We start from the raw sequence: 22,964 nt of genomic DNA, 5'->3' as shown, positions 1-22,964 counted from the left end.
TTCTGAGCGTGTATAATTCTGTGGATCTTCCTCGAACATTGTTTATTTCAGGTATTTCAATATCGTCTCTTCCTTCTTGAGTAAGCTTTGAGAGAGTGAGGAGATCGTTCATCTGAATGTACATTGGTAATGGCAAGATGTTCAAAAGCCTCAGTTGATTCTCGTAGGGCTCGTTTCGTCCTGTTATCCACCTCACTGCTTTTCGCTGGAGTTTTTCAAGATTGACTAAATCAGATTTTGATAGCTCTTGCGGCCAATTACAATTATGAGAAGGTAGGTATAACGACAAGACAGTTAGAGATTTTGCTATCTTTCCGCTGGAGGACATCGACATCAAAACTTTTCTGTTTGTGCTTTTCTACCATTCCCTAAATTCCGCTTTTAGACCATAAACTTGGCTCCTTCAGATCTTTTGCAAACCTGTTTCAGGGTAACGTGTTTTTAGCGTGAACTCATATGTTTGCTGGTATCTTGCAAAAAGTTTGTACCGCTGTCGCACTCTTGCGATCAAATGTCTCGACGTTTGCAAGTGAAAACAAAAGAGAATTGATCAAGCTCGTGTTGCTCCTAGGAATCGCGTTTCAGTAACAAATCTAGAACCGCAAGCTGCTTTACTTACCATTACAGCTCATCCATGCAATCAAACCAGGAACAAATTTTTTGCTGTGGTTACATTCACTTGGGAAGCAAAAATCTTCACAACAAATTGTGTATCTGAGGCATTTGACATTAGCACAGTTGACTGGTAGATTTAAGTTGATACAAAAAATAACCTTTTCGACGCTGAAACACAAGGATGCCTATTTTGTTTGAGGCACAGTAGCTGGATACGATGTCCAAGTTTTTCATATTTCTCAATTTTTGGGCCGATTATTTTTATAAACCTGAGTTATAAACGCAAATCGGAGGAAATGACTACTCTAAGATGTTGGCAGAATTGATCTTGACTCCGAAATCAAAAACTGCTCAAAATAATTTTGATTTCAAAAAATTTGGTTGGTATCCAAAGATAGGTGGAGTTCACATACTTCGCGTACACCTTACGTTTGCTAGCTAGAAGAAACCATCATTTTCTTCTACACCAGATGTTTTCAATGTTTAAGAGTTTAGATGCTTCAAAAGAAAACATTTTTTGGATCTTTTTCGATTGTGCCCCCCCCCCCCCACTTAGTGGGTGCATATTATTTGCACCCCCAGACACATGCGCCACATTTTTACATAATGATTTAACATGTAATGGCACGTGCTCTATAACTGGGGGGTTTAAAACGTAATGGGGGGCACAAACGGAAAGGATTCGATGTTTTTTTAATTGAGTCTAACTCCTTGCAAGAAGAAATGAAATCTTGGGAGAGAAATAGCTGTGAAAGAAAGAATAGCAAACTATCCGCACATTCATCCCTTGTCGAAACCCGGTGGTGTTTTGAGATGTACTGGACGCCTGAAGCATTTGGATGATGTCAGTTTTGATTTAAATTATCCGATTAATCCAAGCAGCAGTCGTTATGCAGTGAAGCAGTTTTTGGTTTGTGACTAACCAAAACATCAACATGAAGGTGAAAAAATTTTACGCGCAATGCTACAAAAGAAAATTGCAGCAACCAAAGTAATATCTGCGCTGAAAACCGTCAGATTTTGGCCAGATGAGAAGTTGTCCGGACACAATTCACCAATGAAGTAGGTTTTGAATACTTCGGTCCTCTTAAAGTTTTAATTCGCAGATCAAGAGATTGGGCTTTTTGCCTGCTTGACAACAAAAACAACAATGCAAATAGAACATGGTCAATGAAATATTCATCGCTAGCAAAGGACAAACCTCTTTTTTTGCTTCGATGATAGTATTAACTACATTAGAGCCAAAATGAAGATATTGGCCTGCTTTTTGTTGTTCGATCAAGTAGTGATAGTTTCGAATTGTGTAACTACACGTGGAAATTCAACCCTTGTGCAGCTTCACGGCGTGGAGGTGAGTGGGAGCGTCGGACCTTTTCCGTTTGTGCCCCCCCCCCCAGCTTAGTGGGAGCATATTATTTGCACCCCCAGACGCACATGCCATATTTTTAAATAATGATTCACTATGTAATGTCACGTGCTCTGTAAATGGGGGGCGTATAACGTACTGGGTGGGGCTTTTCGTGACTTTTAACTTAAGGTACGATTTTTGATTTTCTGAAAAAGCGACTGCCCACTTAGATTGTTTTGACAACATATTTTTGGCTTTTGCGGGTAAGTCAATGTGACATTGTTAAAAATTTTCCCTTTGATTAATATTTTTCGACTAATTTAATCAAAATAATTGCTTGAATGTATTTGCGAAAAGTGGACAGTTGGTGTACATCCCTTATAACTTCAATTAAACCTTTTTACTGAAGCTTCCAACTAACTGAAGTGAGGGAGCTTTGCGAGAGGAAATATTTATTTCAAAAAAATCTAAGCAGCTTCCCCGACCAACCCAAATAAAATAAATGTCTCTTACGTGGCTGCAATTGAGCTGCCCGGCTTTGATTTGTTGGTTGTGGTGGTGGTGGTTGTCTTGGTGGTTGTCGAGAAGGTGGGCGTTGTGGGGGTGGTGGCCGTTGTGGTGGTCGCCGAGATGGTGGGCGCAAAGGGGGTGGTGGTCGTGGGGGTGGGGTCTGTGATGGGGGTTGTCTTTGTGTTTGCTGTGACTGGTCCTGGAAAGGCACAAGCAGCAGAGCGTCAAAGGCACCCTCCAAATCAAGCAGATCATCGTCATTGTTGCCATTAGTAGGGTCGCTAACAATTAATGACAGTTAAGGGTAAATGGTACCGCTCATCCCCGCACCACCATACCTCTCCCCCTCTCCTCGATCTACGATGATAAATTGGGTTATTTCTCTCTTAACTTTCTGGCCAATTCTTAATATATCTCTGGCCCCTCTACCCAGTTCAGGGGGTGTAGAAGCTATATGCACGCTATAGTGAAGATTTTTCAACAGGTAAGCTTGCTTTAAGAATGTTTTAACCGAAATTTTGCTCGATCAGCACAAGAAAGTACCCCTTAATAGACAAATAGGAGCCTTCAACCCTATTTTTACCTATAAGAACGAACAGCCACAATTGTACGATTATTAATAACAATACTGATTAATTTATTTAACGTTTGAATGCATGTAAATACCTAACCTTAGGGATATAATCTGAATAATTTACATGTTTCAACAAAAAAAAAGACTGGAACAGAATGTATACCAGAGTCTTTCACACTAAAGCCCCATCCACGAAGTTATAGATCATCCATAATATTATTTTGGATCTTTCCTCATCACTTCCTCCCCAGTACGTTAACTACGCAGGAACAAGCTATAACTAAGCTGGATGGGTTTCAATGGGAAGGAATCGGATTCAATCTCCAATCAGCTACAGCTGTAATAGTGTCTGACTAAATTTGGAGAATTTTAAGCTTTCGGCTCTTTTTGCTTACCTACATATTTAGGGCCGGATAGACCAGCACCACGAAATTATAAACCGTTTGTGCCCCCCTGCTTAGTGGGTGCATATTATTTGCAACCCAAGACGCACAAACGGAAAACGGAAAAGATCCCATACTTGCAGGGTAATGGGGAAGGTGGTGGGGGCGGCTGTTATATGTTATGGGATACATGGCCGAAGAACATATGATTCTTTCTAACAGAGCAGTCAGGTCATGAAAACATAGATATCTTTTCCATTAATGTTCTTTCAAAGCGCTGTCTTTTTTTTGGGGGGGGGGGGGGGGGTGGGTGGTGGTTGGGAGTTCTTTAATGGGGTGGGGAGTAGGCGTGGTCGTGCAAAGACCATATCGTTCAGGACAAAGCAGATACTTGTAATATTGGTCCATTTTCAGTGTCAAATATAACTTTGTTTCGATCAATGACTAACGCTTGGTTTGGAGACAATTTGTGGCCCAAAAAAATCCCGCCAAAAATGAAACGCCGCAAACTTGTGCTAAAAAGTTTGTTTCTGTAATATTCCAAAATATATAGTAATCTTTTCTGTTTCTGCCCCCTACCAGCTTAGTGGTGCATATCATTTGAGCCCCAAAAACGAACGTGACATATTTTACATAATGAAATAAAATGGGATCTATTCTGTTTTGCCCCCCCCCCCCACACGTGTTTTTACGTCCCCCAATTACAAATTGTATGTTTTATAGCACGTTACTATGTAAAACAATAGCAAGCGCGCCTGGGGGCGTAAAAATATAAGCTTACTAAGGTGGGGGGGGGGGAACAGAATAGATCCATATAATGTGACAAAAGGTGGTCTGAACTTGGGCCTGTGCATAACGTCGTGGTAGGCTCGTTCAATGCTATAATTATTTGAAGATTCCTATGGTTTAGTTAGAATATGACATATTTACAAGAGTATATTTATTAGTACTAAAGATCACCGGTACTGTGATATGAACCAAGAGGAGTTCAATTCGCATGATAAAAAAGAAGTGTACCGAATTTATGTAGATATAATTTAAAAAATTCGAAGAAAAAAACTCAACTATCAAAAAGTTTGCAATTTCGGCAAGTCAATTTTTGCTAAAAAAGCAGTCAAATGATGATCCAAAGGAATCAGGTAAAATCTCGGTCCAATATAACCCCTCCATCATTCAAGAGGTTCGTGTAAGACGTTTTGAGCCAAAAGAGGTCCCCACAAAAACACAAAATCTTGTTATTGGAGACAGTCTGGTGTAAAAATTTGGTTGGGGCTAGTATTATACCAGAAGATATCTATATGATCATCGAGGCTCAACAACCTGTGAAAAAAAATTGAAGTTGTAAAACAATTGCCCAAAACAGTGATCAAAATAGTTCTCAATCAGGTTGGGACAAATTCAATTCTGAAAGAAAAACATAAAAATATTGACGAGTTTTTTGAGAAGTATACAAATCTGGTTGATATAACAAGAAACACGTTATCCCCTGAAAATTTTGTACTAGTGAAAGTGCCACCAATTCGTAATATGCCAAAAAACGCAAATATTATTGAGCACATTAAACTCTTTAATGCTAAAACATATATGCACTCGCAGGTGATGAAAATTACAAACTTGCTGCAAATGTGTACGACTTAATGAAAGCCGAGCCAAACTAATACAGTTTGCTTAATGACGGTTTGCATTTCCATTACAAACAAGGTGTCCCTTTTTTAAAAAAATTGTGTGCTTTTTCAGTAGCTTCCCATATATAATAGTTTATTAGATCTGAATAACAACCAGCGTAATCCAAATCAAAACTTAAAATACCGCAATCACTGGAGACAAAGTTACAATTATATGAGAGGGCAATACCAGTCAAGATAATTGTTTTGCTAATTATTCTTGGTTTCATTTGTCTTATATTTTTTGTATTTTTTCAAAATGATGCTTCAGTTCCACATTATTTTGCTTTTTATTTTGTGTGTAATCACATTGAAAAGGAACTGGGTCTTCACTACTACAGCAATAAATCCTGAGAAGACGTCATCGTGCATGTCAAGTAATAATGCGTATCCAAAAATGAAGATCATTTTAACCTGCCTGCTAAGGAATTTTCTTTACTCCTTGGTTGTCATTAGATTTACTTTGTTCTTGATAGGTGACGTAGAATTAAACTCAGGGGCACCTCTCAATTACACACAGTTTACCAGCATAGTGAAAAAATACAGCAATCAAGTTAAGTTTCTTCATCAAAATTGTCAAAGCGTGCTTGGACAAAGGTTGGTGCTTAAGAATTTTCTGTCTGACATAGTTGACAAATGAATTTCGCACTTCCAAAAATTATGATTGAAATCAGTTAACGATAGACCATTTGGGTTGATGCACTCAGAATAATTAATGTCTTTCAGATGCGACCGACGTACTGATCTTCAAGAGAAAAATAAAGGCAGTGGTATTCTTTTGTTCGTTCCGAAAAAAATTCATCCAAAAGCACGAAAAGATCTAGAGACAACGTCAAAAAATCATTTTGAAACTGTTTGGATAGAATGTAAAATAAACAAAGAGCCCGCGTTATTTAATTTGGCTTACGGTTCAAAAAACCACCAATAATTTTGTTTTTGGAAGAACTAGCCCAGGGTATTGATAGAGCAGCAACTGAAAATAAGAAAATTTTTCTACTAGGTGACTACAACCTCAATTAATGTAATTGCAATGAATGACGTCTTCTAGAAACTTTGATCTTGCCGTACGGTTTACCTTATTCAAATAAAACTTTAGCAACAAGAGACACATCAAGGACGAAGTCGCTAATAGACTCTGTTATATGCGAAAAATTCTTAAGTTCCCAGACACGATACTCGATACTCCAAAATGATCAATTAGTCGCACATAGTTAAATCGGTGAAACCTTTAAAAATAAAAAAGAAGCTATCAAAAAATTTTGTTTGATAAATCAAAGTACTCTAAAAATGACTTTTCCCTAGATGTTTGGATGATAAATTGAAGCTCAATTTATTTATCAGAAAATCTTTTGTTCGCCATTGGAAACGGTAATTAAAAAGCATGCTCCTTAAAAGACCGTCTTCATACGCCATGACAAACCTAAACTAACGCTACATCTACAATGGATATCAAAAAATAAAGTAAAAAAGCTTGCAAAGACATCAAATAATAACAACAAAAATGTTTTGGAGCAGGAAAACGAAAAACATCTATCTGCTAGATATGTTTCAAAACTTAAAAAGTGCAAGAAAAAGGTGGAATTTTATCAACGAAATCCAAAACAGTGAAAAAACACAGAGAGATATACAAAAACTCGAAAACAGTTTTGGAACGGTTGTGACCAATGGAAATGACATTGCCAATTTTCTCAACTATTAATTTTCAGAGATAGGCAAATATTTTGGTAAAAAAGAACAGTATCAATTTTGTAATAATGCGGCACGCCACAGTAACAATTTTATATTCAGTAATTCAACAACCAAGGTGATCTTTGGTAAACTCGACAATTTAAAGGTCAAAAAGAGTAAAAAAAACCGTTGTGTTCATTATTCATTCCAGCTTGGGCTTTAAAAGACTCAAGAGAACACATAGCTGAACTTCTCTGCTTTTTGTTTAACAAACTCTTAACCGAACAATTTTTTCCTAACAACCTTAAGCGTGACCACGTGTTGCCTCTTTTCAAAAAAGGTGATTCTGAAGATCCGATGAATATTCGATCAAATTCGCTTACTGGAGGTCTGGCTAATCTATTCGAAATCCTTCTTCAATATCAAATATTAGCTTAACTGGAGAAGATTAAACTTCTTGCAACAACACAGTTTGGATATAGAAAAAAGGTGTCAAAAACAGCTGCTCTTTTATATTGCACTGAAAAAATCAGATATGATCTCAATAAAAAAATCATTGGTACTGGAGCTTTTTTAGACATATCAAAAGCTTTTGATTCGGTATCATATCTTATTCTTCTCTACAAAACAAAACTTTTAGGTTTCAGTGAACAAGCAAAAACAATTCTAAAATCTTATCTAGAAAACTGTGTTCAAAAGTCAAATTCTTGAAGTATGAATCAAACTGGATAGCACTTAACCATGGAGTACCACGAGGAGGCCCACTGCTTTTCAACCTATTTGTAAATGATGTGATAGAAGATACTGATGTGGAGTCTAATAAAATTCAGTACACTGGTGATACTTTTATTTTTTGCAGAGGAAAAATTTCTGAATCAAGCATCTTGAAAAAGATTGGTTAAACTCAATCTCTTTTTCAAGAAAAATGAGTTAAATGTAAAATAAGCAAAACCAAATATAATATTTTTGGAAACCCTAAAAGGAACAAAATCGAAGCAAAATTTGTTAACGGATGTACAGTTTTCGAGAAAAAAGTTGTGAAATACTTGGGAGTTGATATTGATTGTAATCTTTCTTTGGATGAAGAATTAAAAAAGTATTAAGAAAAATGGCTGTTGGCATAAAGGTCATTTACTCCATCAAGAGTATATTTCCAGAATAAACTAGATCTTCTTTACTGAACGATTTTACTTTAAGTCAACTGCATTATCCAGTTGTTCTGTTCTCAGGTCTAAAAAAGCACTTTGAGTTACTGTAAATAAACAAATGAACTGAGAATTAAAAGCATGTTTCAATAAAACCAAATTTGACAGGACCACTAATTTCAAGATCAAACACGGGAAAATCTTACCAGTGGAAAACATAATAAAGTATCGGGTTATTATATATTTTAAAAAGCTTCTAAATGCAGATCTAACAGCTTTCGATGAACTCAAGTTAGCCACCCTAAGTGCTAAAATGAATGACCGTACAAACAAGCTGTCATTTGGAGCAAACAAAAAACAAATATAATGCAAAAATGTTCTTCAGAAAAAGTAATTGACTGGTAAAACAATTTACTTCTCGCCTTGAGGCGGAAAATCCCTAAAAAGCGGGCTACAATAAAAATCATTTCTGGAATGAGTTTCTAAATTGAATTCTAAACTTAATTTTTCAAGTTCACTCTTAATCTTAGTTTTATTTAAGGGCGTCATTTATTCTTCTATGAATTTTTAATTCGAAGATTAGCATTTTTTTTTAACTTTTCTCTTTTCGCAAAAACGTTTATTGTAGAATCAGCATTTTTAGAAATTTTTCTGTTAATTATAATTCATCTCTCATACTTTGTCGATCTTTTAACACATTGTAAATTTAATACAATTTTAATCTTTCCCAAAAGGTGATGTTTGTTTCATTTATATTTCTGAACACTTCATCGCCTTTAAACTATGTTATGTATTTTATAGTTCATACTCAAAGGAATTAACAATGTTTTCTTTTTTTATATATGAACCCACTAAGCTGGGGGCACAAACGGAAAAGATATGCAAAAAGCATCCACAATAAGTTATAGAGCCATAAAGCAGGATACAATTACCATAGCGGTGACAATATCAGATGCACATTGCAGAAGGAGTATCAATTTAAGATGTCAGGACGTTTGTAGGCTATAAAAAATTTATCCATTGAGAGCAGTTGAATGCTTTGAATAGCTTCATTGTACAGGGCTCAAGAGATCCAAAATGAAGAGAGAGGGTGTAGTTATTAATGTTAAAAAATATCAAAATGAGGTTGGTAAAAAGATATGCATTACAATTTATAATTGGTCTCCGCGGGGTGAATGCTGCGTTGTGATAACAGGTGTTAATCGTGCCTTCATCCGCTTTGTGATCTGTTCCGTTTACAAAGCTCCAAAAATGATATCCCATCTCATTCAAAGTTCTTCCACTATATTTTCAAATAAAAACAAATAGGTTGCATTAACGCTTTAGATGTTTTTCGCTTTAACGCTTTAGATGACTGATTTTGGTCCAAGGCGTAATATTTACTTGTGACAAAATTTTAATAAAGTTACTTTTATTATAGATTTTGTTTACCTCTGCGGAGGAATGCAAAAAGCACATTTGAGGTTTTCTCTAGTAAAAGTTGTGTCTATTATGAAACTGATTGTCTCAGAAAAGTTTGAAATGGACCGTTCAATAAAAAGTATTACTAAGTGAAGCATGTGAATTTTCTCAATCATATTAGTGTAAATCATAAAAATCAGTTTTACCAATTTCATAATAAAGGTTGCAAAAAAGGATAATACAAAAAACCATATAGAGGCAGGAGAAGAACAAAACAATTTTGGAGAAAAACAAACAAAAGGATGGCCGTTTTATTTGAATATTCAGTCTCCAATTTTTTATGCGAGGTGCAGTCAATTTTTTTCTCCATATAGTCGATGAAGCGCTTGTAAATGATGTCTAAAATACACATTTGAAGAGAACATTATCAATTAAAGAACATTGTTCTTTGCTATACATGAGTAGTATTTTTTATAATTCATTCAAGTTGTAATTCATCGTAATTCAAGTAGTTTTTTTGGTTCTAAACGGGAATGGTTTCATGCTTTACAGGAGGTAACATCCTCTGACCCGGAAGAAAATTTTTTGAATAATGGAAAGAGTTCGAGGAATTTTTTGAATATTGGAAAAATTCCGAATAATTTTTTAAATTGATTAAAGGAAAAATTGAATGATGGAAAAAGTTCGAATAATTTTTTGAATAATGAAAAAAGTTCGACAACCGGGCCAACGAGCGAAGCAATGGGTGTGCAGAAAACGTTGATACGATTAACACTGTCGGAACAACATCTAATTTTGTCGATCCAAGGAGATTTTTCAGCAATTCAAAACAAATCACTGGTCTTAGGGTGTTGATCGGATGAAGTCTGCTACATAGATAGGCAATTCAATGTTGATACATACTCGTGACCAAACAGCATTTGCTTACGATTGCGCATGAGCGTAATGCTTACGGTGATCAAATTCGTCCTTTCCAACAATTATTTTGGCCTGGTTTGGTGAAAAATATTGAAGTGAGAGGGTTCAAATCATTGGAGTCAGCGTTTACGAGCGGACGTGGACGCTAACTCAAAGCTTGCTACATGACAAAATGTAGTTGTCAACAACAAAGCTGTGAGGTGACGGGTACCAAAAATATCAAACATCACACGCATATAACTACGCACTATCCTCTCCCAAATTCCATCTTAAGGAGGCGCTTCTGGGTGGATTGACATTTTACTTGATGCCCTTACGAGCAAGTCCAACAGCATTGACAGTCATATTGCACTGCTTGACTCCCAAAACCCAAAAACTTACATCCATAGTCACCACAGTCGCGTCAATTACTACGTGCACAACGCGCGCAGTAATCCAGTTAAAAAGTAGTCCGCACAACATCAGCGTTTGTGAGCGGCGGGGAGATAAACGCGAGTCTCTCAATTGTTAACTCTGCCATTACTGGTTAGAGTATTGCGGCTTGCAATACCCAGTAATAGTTTTTATTTAACGAGGATTTAGTAGAGAGCAAAGTTTAAGGACTTTGTAGCACTCCAGTGCAACTAATCGGCTCAAAAAGCTTGGCACGTATCTGCTCCAAGAACAACTTTTTGAAGTAAGGTTTTGCATCCAAATTTATTGCGCATTTTAAATCAGAGTCTACTTCCATCAGCCATTTGAGGGACGGAGTAGACCATTATATTCACGAAGGGAAGGTGCGATTAGTCCGCTTTATCCGTTTTATGGAATTGTGATCATTGAGATCGTTTCTCTCTTCGCTGAAGGACTATTGAGAATGACTATGGAGATGACGCTTAGTTTTGTCAAACTCAGTCGGATGAGATATGTTGCAGTGAAGATCACAGTAGAATCCATCTGACGGCAAAAGTCGAAAGAAAGAGTGGTGTGTCACACCTTCTGATACGAATTGTATATATATAGTGAGAAAAATTAAGATTTTAGTTGTTTATATGTCTCGGTTGTAGATGCGGCTATCAACTGAACGCTATCTTTCTCTTCATTCATTACCTTAGAGTCTCTGGTTTTATTGATGAGATCAATGTTTGCTCGAGTGGAAATAGTTGGTACCGAGAAAAATGGACCTTTAGCACAAATGCCTAACCCCAGTTACTCTGCGAATGTGCCAATTGTGCCATCATTGGCTGGTTAAATATGTGTTGCAACTTGATTCCATTGATATATAGGAGTGCTCAACGGAATTTCAACAGCGCAGTTTGCAATAAAAATGGGTTGCCTTGCTGTAGAGTTGAGACATTGCAAAACTATGGTGCTATATTTCCATTTGAAATATCTATCTATAGAGACTGTTAAGGCTTTTCATAGATCCCTTTTCCACGACCAGCTAGTTCGGCAGCTTTTATCTTGAGCTTAGCTACGGTTAGTAGTGAAGGCACTAATCAACTCCTGTGAACTGTCACCAAGCAAATGCCTTTCCATGTAATTATGAGATCCGGTGAAAGTACGCTTATTCGTTCAAAAGCAGGCATTTCGGCAGTGCATGGGAGAAATTTGTCAAACTTTACACGTGGTACCTTTTTGTCTTCATTGTGACGCCAAAAATGCCAAAAATCTATGATCATAGAACGGGCATTTACAGTTAAAGCAGCAACTAAGCCGATGGGGCCAATTAACGTAGACATCAAACCCAAAACCAACCGTTGATTTAGCTTTTGTCAGACCATGCTGCGGGCACCACCACTGGCAATTTATTTATAATGCATGTTGTTGAAGTTAAATCTTTGCAGTTATGTGTCGATTCCTCATTTGTTGAAGCCATAATTTTTTGGTATGGTAAATTAAGGTGCTTCGTTGAACTGATTTGCTAGATTTGGTTCAATGCTCACAAGCGCGGTAGACGTGAATCCACTTGGCCTAGATGGAGAGCTTTTAGCAATTCCTTAGAACTGTTCAGAGTTTTAGCTGGTGAATCAAACGAGTCTAATTAGTCAATAGTATAAAAGTTTTTTAGTACAACTTTTGTGGCTTCAGGGAATTACCACGCTTCTTTAGGGTGTTGATCGTATAAAGTTTGCTACATAGATATGCAATTCAATGTTAGACCGTGCTGCGGGCACCACAACTGTCAATTTAATTATAATGCATGTAGTTGAAGTTAAATCTTTGCATTTATGTGTCGATTCCTCATTTGTTGAAGCCATAATTTTTTGGTATGGTAAAGTAGGGTGCTTCGTCAAATTGATTTGCTAGATTTGGTCACATGCTAACGAGCGCAGTAGACGTGAATCTACTTGGCCTAGTTGCAGAGCTTTTAGCAATTTCTTAGAACTGTTCAGAGATTTCGCTATTGAATTAAATGAGTCTAATTACTCAACTATATAAAAGTTTTCTAGTACAACTTTTGCGGCTTCAGGGAAGTTCCACGCTTCATTAGGGTGTTGATCGGATGAAGTCGGATACTTAAATATGCAATTCAATGTTGATACATACTCGTGACCAAACAGCATTTGCTTACGATTGCGCATGAGCGTAATGCTTACGGTGATCAAATTCATCCTTTCCAAAAATTATTTTGGCCTGTCTTGGTGAAAAATTTTGGAGTGAGAGGTTTCAAATCATATGTGTCAGCGTTTCCGAGCGGAGGTGAACGCTAACTCAAAGCATGCTACTTGACAAAATTTAGTTGTCAACAACAAAGCTGTGAGGCGACGGGTACCAAGAATAGCAAACATCACACGCTTAAAACTACGCACTTTCCAATCCCAAATTCCAACTTGAGGAGGCGCTTCTGGTCGGATTGATTTTTTACTTGATGACTTTACGAGCAAGTGCGACAGCATTGACAGTCATATTCCACTAATCGACTCCCATAACCCAAAAACTTGCATCCGTAGTCACCATATTCACGTAAATTACTACGTGCACAACATGCGTAGTAATCCAGTAAAATATAAATCCGCACAACATCAGCGTTTGTTTGCGAACGACATGAACTCGATTTTCTCCCTTGTTTTCTAGTATAAAGGTTTTCTAGTACAATTTTTGGGAAATACCACGCTTCATTTCCTGTAGTGCGTTTTAACGTGTAATTCGCAAAAGAGGGCACGTTTTTTGCAACAAAGATTTGACGTTTGTATTGATACATGCAGTATTTGTTGTGGAATCCTACTGCCGCAAAAGTGCAAAGGTGGTTAGTAACAAAGCGGCACAGCAGCTTGAAAAAACGCGTCCTCAATGTCAGCCGAAACTTCAAAATGTTTTTGTCGAAATCTCAACGAAAAAAAAAACAATTTTCCAATAAAACAAAGAGTAATTGGAAAAATGGCAGTTTTGTCCCCTGGCAGTTTTGTCAGTACCTCTCAAACCTTGCCCTGTTGGTTCGGGTTCTCAACCGGGTGTTGTGGTAGCTTCCATTTCTTTTCGAGATATTTTCAACAATATAGGTGTCTGGCACCTAAACTACGTAACCTCTATCCTAGAAATTTTTTTTCGTATATATTTTTTGTTTATAAATCTAATTCTGACGTTTTTCCTGTGATTTCAATTGCAAGACTGATGAAAAAATTGTGCAAAGTAGAATGTGTTTTTCAACCCGAAGTTTTCCGAAATCATATCTCCAACTGTTATCCAGCGTGGTTTTATCAAGAAATTCATGGGCACATGCGATAGATGTAGATCGTTGACCAACATAATTATAGAAACCAACTGATCCATTTTTACATCATAACTTATTTTTCGTTGCCAAAACCAGATCTCCATTTGTGGCTTTGAAACCAGTTAAAACTATCCCAGAGCAAAAAAAAGCGGACCACTCAGAACACAGCCTATGAGAAATCAAACGGCAAGATGTGAGTAATTTTCCCTGCCAGCAAAATTCTTCTAATTAGCCACTAGGTAAACGTATTATTGTCCGAGGTATCAATTGAATATTCCGAAAGCAAATTGAAAAAAGATCAGGAGTTTAAAGATGAGGACACTTATTTTGCCGTGCATTTACATCAACGATATCTGATATCACATTAAAATTGGCATTTATTTTGCAATCCCAATCTGTCTGCAAGACTGCAAGACGCCCTTAAATTACTGCAACCGCTTTCGCACAAAACTGTGTATGTGTACCTTTGTAGTATAGCGACTCCAGTTTTGTTACCTGTGGTTAGTCCATTGATGTCGCAAACAGAAATTAAGGCAAATGTTAAGAAAACATTCTCAGTGCCATGTTTCAGTGCGGAAAAAGACATTGGGAAAAGTTGCTGCTGAAGTGTATGGAATTGTTATCATTGAGATCAGTTCCTTCACCGCTGAAGGACTGTATTTGAACAACGTACTGGAGAGGACGCTTAGATTTGTCAAACTCACTCGGAAGAGTTTCGTTGCCGTGAAGATCACAGTGGAGACCATGTGACGGCACAAGTCGAAGTAAAGAGGGGTGAGTCACACCTTCTGATAGCAAATATATTGAATGAGAACGATGATTCTTGTTCTTTATTCGGCCCAGTTGTGGTTGCGCTTAACAACTGAACGCTATCTTTCTCTTCATCGGTTACCTTTAGTCTATAATTTTTTAAGGAGATCAATGTTTGCTTCAAATGAAAAAACCTAGTACTAAAAAAATTTGCATCTTTCACACAACTGCTTACCTCCAGTTACTCCGCGAAGATGCCAATTGTGCCATTGTTGGCTGGCTAATTATTTGTTGCAACTTGATTCCATTGATCCATAGCAGCGCTCAAGGGAAGTTCACCAACGAGGTTTGCGATAAAAAATACGGTGCCTTGCTGTGGAGTTGAGACATTGCAAAACTATGGTGCTATCTTTCAATATGAAATTTTGATCTATAGAGACTGTTAAGGCTCTACAGAGATCCCTTTCCAAAGAGCAGCTAAATCGGCAGCTTGTGATTTGGGTCTAGCTGCAGTCAGTAGTGCCGTTAGTAATCACCTCCTGCGAACTGTCAACAAGCAACTAAGCAAATTCTACGTATTGATAGCATCCAGTGAAAGTATTGTTATGCGTAAAAAGGCAGGCATTTCGGCAGTACATGGGAGAAATCTATAAACCATTACTCGTGGTTGATTCTTGTCTTCATTGTGACCACAATCAAGCAAAATATCAATAGGCATGAAAGGGGCATTTACAGTTAAAGGAGCAACCAAGCCAATGGGGCCAAATAACATAGACATCAAACGAAAAACAAACCGTTTCGTTCGCTTTTGTATGACCCAAATAACAGTTAAGCTATCATTCAAGTGGTCCAAGTTAAGTCTAAGCACATATTGTCGGATCCTCATTTGCTCAAGCTATAATCTGTGGTTTGGTAAACTAAGGTGCTTCATCAAAATGATTTGCTAGATTTGGTCCAATGCTCTCGACCGTGTTAGACGTGAATACACCTGGCCTAGCTGCAGGGCTTTTAGCATTTCTTTAGAACTGTTCAGAGCTATCGCTGGTTTATTAATTGAGTCTAAGTAGTCAACCATATAAAAGTTTTCAAGTGCATTTTTTGAAGCTTCACAGGGCTACCGCGCTTTATCTTGTGTAATGCGCTCTAATGTGTAATTCGCACAAAGGAGCAAATCATTTGCATCAAAGTTTCGACGTTTGTATTGATACGCTACAGTATTTGTTGTGGGGTCCTCCTGCCGCAAAAACTGCAAAGGTGGTTAGTTCTAAAGCTGCGCAGCAGCTTGAAGGAACACGTCCTCAATGTCAGCCGAAACTGCGTAAATGTTTGTCAAAATCTCAGCAAAACAAAAAACAAGTGTTACAGTAAATTAGGGCAAGTTATCAAGTAATTATTTTTTGAACTTGGTCAGCTTTGTCAGTATCTTTCGAACCTTGCCTTGCTGGCTCGGATTCTTAACCAGGTGTTATGGTAGCTACCATTCTCTTTAGGCATATTTTTCAACATTATGAGCATCTTGCACATGAACTACGTAATCTCTATCCAAGGAATTTTTTTCGTACGTATTTTTTGTGCATAATTCTAATTCTGACGTTTTTCCAGTGATTTCAAATGCAACACTGATGAAAAATGAGCAAAATGTCGTCTTCATCCCAAAGCTTTCTGAATTCATATCTTCAACTGTTATGCAGCGTGGTTTTATCAAGAAATTCATGGGCAAAAGCAGCAGATGGAGATCGTTGACCAACATGCTTACAGAAACCAAGTGATTCAGTTCCATGTCATAACTTCCTTTTTGTTGCCAAAACTAGATCTCCAACCTTTTTATCTTTGAAACAAAATAAAATTATCTCAGAGCACAATGTAAGAGGACCACTCAGAACCAAACCAATGAAATATCAAACGGCAAGATGAGAGCACTTTTCCCCGGCAGAAAAATGTTCTAATGCGTGACTTTGTAAACATTTTGTCCTAGTATCAATCGAACATCCTGAAAGCAAATTGAAAACAGATCAGGAGTTGAAAGATGAGGACACTTATTTTCAGTGCATTTACATCAATGATATCTGATATCACATTAAAATTGGCCTTTATTTTGCAATCCCAATCTATCTGCAAGACTGCTAGACGCCCTTAAAATTACTGCAACCGCTGTCGCACAAAATTTGTGCTGATGTATGCCCGGGTCGAATATCCTCCCTAAAATCCTCCCAATTTGATGTGAGAGTGGGGAGAAATTTGTCTATGGGGGTAAATGGATGTAAAAGTGTTGGGCTAATTTGTTCAGGGGGTGAAATGATGTAAGAGTTGGGCTGCCAAGGGGGGTAAAATGTTGTAAGAGTGAGGGGTTAATTTGTCCGGAAAAGGTAACATGAGCTAAGATTTGAGCTGCCAAGGGGTTTAAAATGGTGTAAGAGTGAGGGGGTAATTTGCTCAGAGGAGGTAAAATGATGTAGGAGTCGGGCTGCCAAGGGGGTGAAATGGTGTAAGAGTGAGGGGGTAATTTGTCCAGAGGGGGTAAAATGATGTAAGAGTTGGCTTGCCAAGGGGGGTAAAATGGTGTAAGAGTGAAGGGATAATTTGTTCAGAGGGGTTTATTGATGTAAGATCTGGGCTGCCAAGGGTGGTAAAATGGTGTAAGAGTGAGGGGGTAATTTGTCCAGAGAGGGTAAAATGATGTAAGAGTTGGGCTGCCAAGGGGGGTAAAATGTTGTAACAGTGAGGGGGTAATTTGTTCAGAGGGGGTAAAATGATGTAATAGTTGGGCTGCCAAGGGGGATAAAATGGTGTAAGAGAGAGCGGATAATTTCTTCGGAGGGGTAAAATGATGGAAAAGTTGTGCTGCCAAGGGGGGTAAAATGGTGTAAGAGTGAGGGGGTAATTTGTTCTGAGTGGGTAAAACGATGTAAGAGTGAGGGGGTAATTTGTTGAGATGGCGCAATTCTAACAAGTATAATTCATATATATAGACCATCAAGAGTTGGACAAGCTTTGATAGTCTGGAGGATAAGGCGACGCAGCTGAGGGTACAGAGGTTGTGGGTTCAAACCTGACTGTCTTCTGGTATGGGGGCTAAAAAATGTAAGATTGAGGGGTTAAAATGATGTAAGAGTTGGGCTGCCAGGGGGGGGGGGGGGCAAAATGATGTAAGAGTTGGGCTGCCAAGGGGGGTAAAATGATGTAAGAGTGGGGCTGCAATGGGAGGATTTTTTTTAGGAAAATGCAGCTCAAAACTCTTACATCTTTTTGGGCTGCATTGGGCTTCCAAGGGGGGTAAAATGGTGTAAGAGTGAGGGGGTAAAAGACAAATTACCCCCGAACTCTTACATCGTTTTACCCCCCTTGGCAGACCAAAACAGATGTGAGTGTTGGGGGTTAAATTGTCTTTTACCCCCTCACTCTTACACCATTTTACCCCCCTTGGAAGCCCAATGCAGCCCAAAAAGACGTAAGAGTTTTGAGCTGCATTTTCCTAAAAAATCCTCCCATTGCAGCCCCACTCTTACATCATTTTGGGCGGAAAAATTCAACCCGGGTCATTGACTCTACCAGGAAAAATTGGAGCAATGTCGTTTAATTTCATACGACTGCCTCCTATTGAAGGCACGGTGTTTGTTTCTCAATAGGCAATTTATCTGCGGAGTCACAAGTAGTGATGTGTCTTTCTGGGCAAACTACGGGGGGGGACATAAGTGTCTTCCCGTGAACACTACGGGGGTGGGGGGGACACAAGTGTCTTCCTGGGCAAACTACAGGGTGGGACACTTTGAAATTCTTTCTCCTTATTTTCCCTGCCATGCATGAAACTAATCTTAGGAAACCATTTCCCTCCACTTGCGTGACTGGTTTGCCGCTTTGGGCTTGAAACCATTTTAACTACCACCGCTTTTGCTTGGAAAGTTAATTCGTCATATGTCTGCGCCAGGGTACTTTAATCTTGTTTTGGTCTGGGAAAACTACGGGGGGGGCATAAGCGTCTTCCCGTGAACACTACAGGGGGGGGGACACAAGTGTCTTCCCGGTCAAACTACAGGGGGGGGACACAAGTGTCTTCCCGATCAAACTACAGGGGGGGACACAAGTGTCTTCCCGGTCAAACTACAGGGGGGGGGACACAAGTGTCTTCCCGTGAACACTACAGGGGGGGACACAAGTGTCTTCCCGGTCAAACTACAGGGGGGGACACTTAGATTTTTTCTTTGTTTTCCTCTGAGTCTTATGGAGGGGAGGGGGGACACTTGCATTTAAAAAAAATCAGTTTAAGTAAACCAACCAGAAAGAACTTTAAAAACCTTGGGGGAAAGGAGCTGCCATGTAGACACAAACAAAAAAAGTAATTATCATACCCTGCAAAAGTCATCTAATTTTCATTTGTCTATAATGCTTGCTCAAAAACAGCATGACAACAACAATCGCGACGGTAGATTTAAAAACTATTCATGAAATCTATAATTTAATAAAAACAGACTATCCAGAGCATAATGAAAGATTTCTTTACTTTTTGGCAACCTGCTTGCACTTGGACCCTGATGTTAACCTCGAAATTGCACTAAAACTGAGGCCTTATGGTGGAATCATTGGAATAGATAGCTCTTCATTGGATACTTATTTGAAATCATTTAAAGTGCTTCGCTTACATGCAATTCTTCATGATGCCTCTGGATTTATTGCAGAGTAAAGCCAAAAGGGTCCAGGATGATCTTACGTCTTGCCTTGTCCAATCACAAACGCTTACGTTGGTCACATGACAGGTTTATTCTTCTGCATGTTCGTGAAAACTCTGGAACGTAGCTTATTCCATTTGCTGGAATGTTGAGTCCGGAGATTGTTGTTATAGATTTTGAAGGTTTTCGACACAAAAAGAGTGGATTCATTATAAAAGAAATATCTATTTGTTCAAACAACTACTCAGACACGGTTCTTTTTCTTCCTCCAATTTCCTTCAACTCGCTGTCCTCGAGTGAGAGGAAATCGCATCAGTGGGTATCGAAGCATTTGCATGTTATTTCGTGGGACAGCGGCAGCTTCCCTTACTGGTTTCTATCACAAATATTTATAGCAACCAAGATTCGTTTTCCTACTGCTAAATTCTACGCAACGGGGAAGGAGAAGACGGAGATACTGCAAAAACTCCTTCAAAAAGACGTCACAAATTTAGAAACATTGCTATGTCCAAAAATTGAAGAAATCTTTACTCCAGTAGAGCACTTGACTTGTTCACTTCATTCATCTATACTACCATTCAAACAAAAGAAAAAGCATTGCGCAAAGAGAAAGTCACAGGTGTACTTTTATTGGATAACACTACCAACTAATGAGTCGTCGTGTGGAGAAAGCAACTCCTTCAGTTCTTCAAGCGAATTTATCTCCAAATTTGACAGAATGCAGTTGCATTGCGAGTGATAACCAGTTGACAGTGATTTTTCTGAAAGAAGAAAAAATGGATTCTCGTGGACAAACTATACTGAAGAAGCAGCAAATACTTTGTAATACTGCTGAAATTGAAACACTAAAAAATATCTTTCACTGCTGGAGTACTTTCAAATGTATCATGTCATTACGAGAGAAAATGAAAAAACTGAAACTAACCCCCTTACCTACGCCCAAGTATCCAGTGCCAGTACCAGTACCCCTGGACGATGAGAGTCTCCCCGATGAAATCAAAGAGGTAGTCAGAGAAGGAAAGGTGGAGTCAATTGTCTACTATGGCAATGACTACGGATTCCAAGCGAACTATAAAGTAAAATATAAGAAGGAAGACAAAAACTCTGAACCTATTACATACGAACTTTTTATGGTTGATGAACTAACTAAATAAAAAACTAACAGAATTTTTGAATTAAATTCATTTTTGAAAATCCTTTGCTTTCAAATTTAGTCAATCAGGAGATCAATTAGATTGCGCTGGCAGTGGAGGAGCAGGAATCACTGATTTGGTTTTTGATGATCAAAACCAAGAGAGACGGTCTTGGAGGTTTTGCAATTCTAGATTACCGCGCTCTGAGGTAGTTTATTTTACACAAGTTTCGATAATAGTTTTTTTATTGTAGTTTCACTGACCAAATTAGTTTTCTTCCACCTCGATTGTGAAGAATCAACATTTTGGTTTTCACTGCTATCGTGCACAGTTGGCTACGCACTTCCAAATCCTAAGTTATGAATAAAAAAATCTCAACGAGTGATCGTCTCTTCATGGCAGTCTGTGGTCCTTCAGGTTGTGGAAAGACCGAAATTATTTTTCAAATGCTTCTTAAGAATACGTTTTTTCCTAATTTCAAGTCAATGTACTATTTCTATCAACATGATTAACCAAAATTTTGAAACCAAAAAATTCAACATGATCAACCAACGATGGAGCGTAACTTGAACATTTATTTTACCTACTTCTAGGGGTTTGAATTCATTTCACAGTTGGAAAACTGTTTGCTCGTCTTTGAGGATTCTTGCGAGGAAATTTTCAATGGCAAGGAGTTTTCAAAACTTGCAGCAGCTGGACGCCACAAAAAAATCAGTGTTATCTATGTTAAGCATAATTTGTTTCATTAGAGTAAATGGTCTCGATCAATTGATCTCAACACAACACACATCATTTTCTTCAAATCTCCCAGAGATATACAGCAGATAAGTTATATTGGAAAACAACTCAATAACACAAACTTTTTAAAAGACAGCTATGATCTTGCAACAAAACAACCATTCGGATTGATTTAGACCCAAAAACAACCAACTCACTACGTTATTGTTCAAATATTGTACCACCAGGCCAACAATTTTCTATCTGCCATCTTCCAAAGCTGTAATTACGCACCTCACAAATGAGAGAGAAAGAGATATGTATGCTGAGGCGAATGCTCGAAATGCCGGAAAGCATGCTAAAAAAATTCATCAAAAAATCATCAAATAAATTTATAAAATTTCTCTGTGAATGCTTTCTCAATGTTATAAATGGAAACGTGCCCACAGATAGAAGTTTAATTGAAAACTACGAAACATCATTCCGACGTTTTCTTTCCGAAGAGACAAGTTTGAGGAAAAAGCGTCTGCTATTGGTAAAAAATTTACATCTACTTCGAAGAATAAGTCTCTCTTCCGCACTTGAAGAATAAGTCTCTCTTCCGTACCTTTACTTGAAGAAGTAGTAATGCATGCGGAAGAGTTTGTCTTGATACCGAAAAAAATGTTTGTGTCAAAACAACCGACTAGGACAGAAATTTTGGATAATCCCATTTACAAACAGAAAGCTGCTCAATTGTCGCTCCTCCAACGAAACAACCCAACCGATTTTGAAAGCAAAGAGGCGACTGAACAGGAAACTAATAAAACTAATATCGTGAACAAGCGCAAAAGAAGAGGAACAAGCAGTGTTGATTTAAAAAGTGAATTGGATGATGGAAGTGAAAGTGTACAGTCATTCTTTAGTGATGATGGCGAAATTGAGCCCTCATTGAAAAAAAAGACAATCAGACTTTGACTCTATAATGTCAGAAGTAGAATTAATGGAAGAAAACAAAATCCAAAGAGCGGAAATCATCCTATTTCCATTGAGAACCCGAGTGGTTTCCTTCATATTGAGGACAAAACTATGAGAGTTAAAGTGTCAACTTTTTTGTACAAATTGCAACAGCCGACAAAGAAAATTGACCTAGCCGTGTACACAAATATTTTGCACGCACTCAAGATACACCCGCACTTAGTATCCGACACTCATGCTAAAAAAGTTCTCAAAGAAGTTTGCAGCGATGAGGAGAAAGAAGAGGAAACCGAACAAATTCAAGGAGAATCAGAAAAACAACAAAGAAGCGAACAGAGCAGTGGAAGTCAAAGTAAAGCCTCCGGATCAAAAACTGCAGAACCAAAAAATCAAACAAACAAAAAGACAGAGCAGGAGACGAAAGGAAAAAAATGGTCTAACTATTAAAGATGTGAAACTACTGGATAGACTCTATTCTAAAGGTCCAGCATCATTCGGAAGTTCAAAGCGATTAAAAGATTTCAGCAAACTGCCAATGACAAAAGTCAAAATGTATTTGGAAACAAACCCATCCTTCACAAAATATCGTGCACAGCGGTTGAATTTTCCGCGATTAAAAGTAATCGTCAACGATCTGAATGAAATCTGGTCTTTAGATTTAGATCATGTTGATAAACTTGAAAAATACAATCGTGACGTTAAATATTTGCTCGTAGCAGTTGACTGCCTCTCGAGGTATCTGCGTGTTGAACCGTTGAAAACAAAAATGCAACAGAAACTGCAAAGGCCTTCCGAAACATGATCAAACACAAGCAACCACAAA

The 22,964-nt window shown here is 38.0% G+C and overlaps 1 protein-coding gene across 1 annotated transcript in view; it reads right to left on the bottom strand.

Moving 5' to 3' along the window:
• The window catches only part of LOC142340664 (uncharacterized), a 16,783-nt gene extending 12,848 nt beyond the window's left edge, over positions 1–3,935 (bottom strand). Inside the window, exons 1-2 of the mRNA XM_075391355.1 lie at positions 3,822–3,935; positions 2,477–2,754 (exon numbers count right to left, since the gene is read on the bottom strand). Of these exons, the coding sequence (XP_075247470.1) occupies positions 2,477–2,754; positions 3,822–3,838 (295 nt within the window). The 5' untranslated portion in view covers positions 3,839–3,935. The remainder of the gene's footprint in view (positions 1–2,476; positions 2,755–3,821) is intronic.
• Positions 3,936–22,964: the final 19,029 nt, after the last annotated feature.

Source organism: Convolutriloba macropyga, chromosome 6 (assembly GCF_964194025.1).
Source record: "Convolutriloba macropyga chromosome 6, txConMacr16.3, whole genome shotgun sequence".
In the NCBI taxonomy this organism is placed as follows: Eukaryota; Metazoa; Xenacoelomorpha; order Acoela; family Convolutidae; genus Convolutriloba; species Convolutriloba macropyga.
This window is presented reverse-complemented; position numbering and strand designations above follow the sequence as displayed.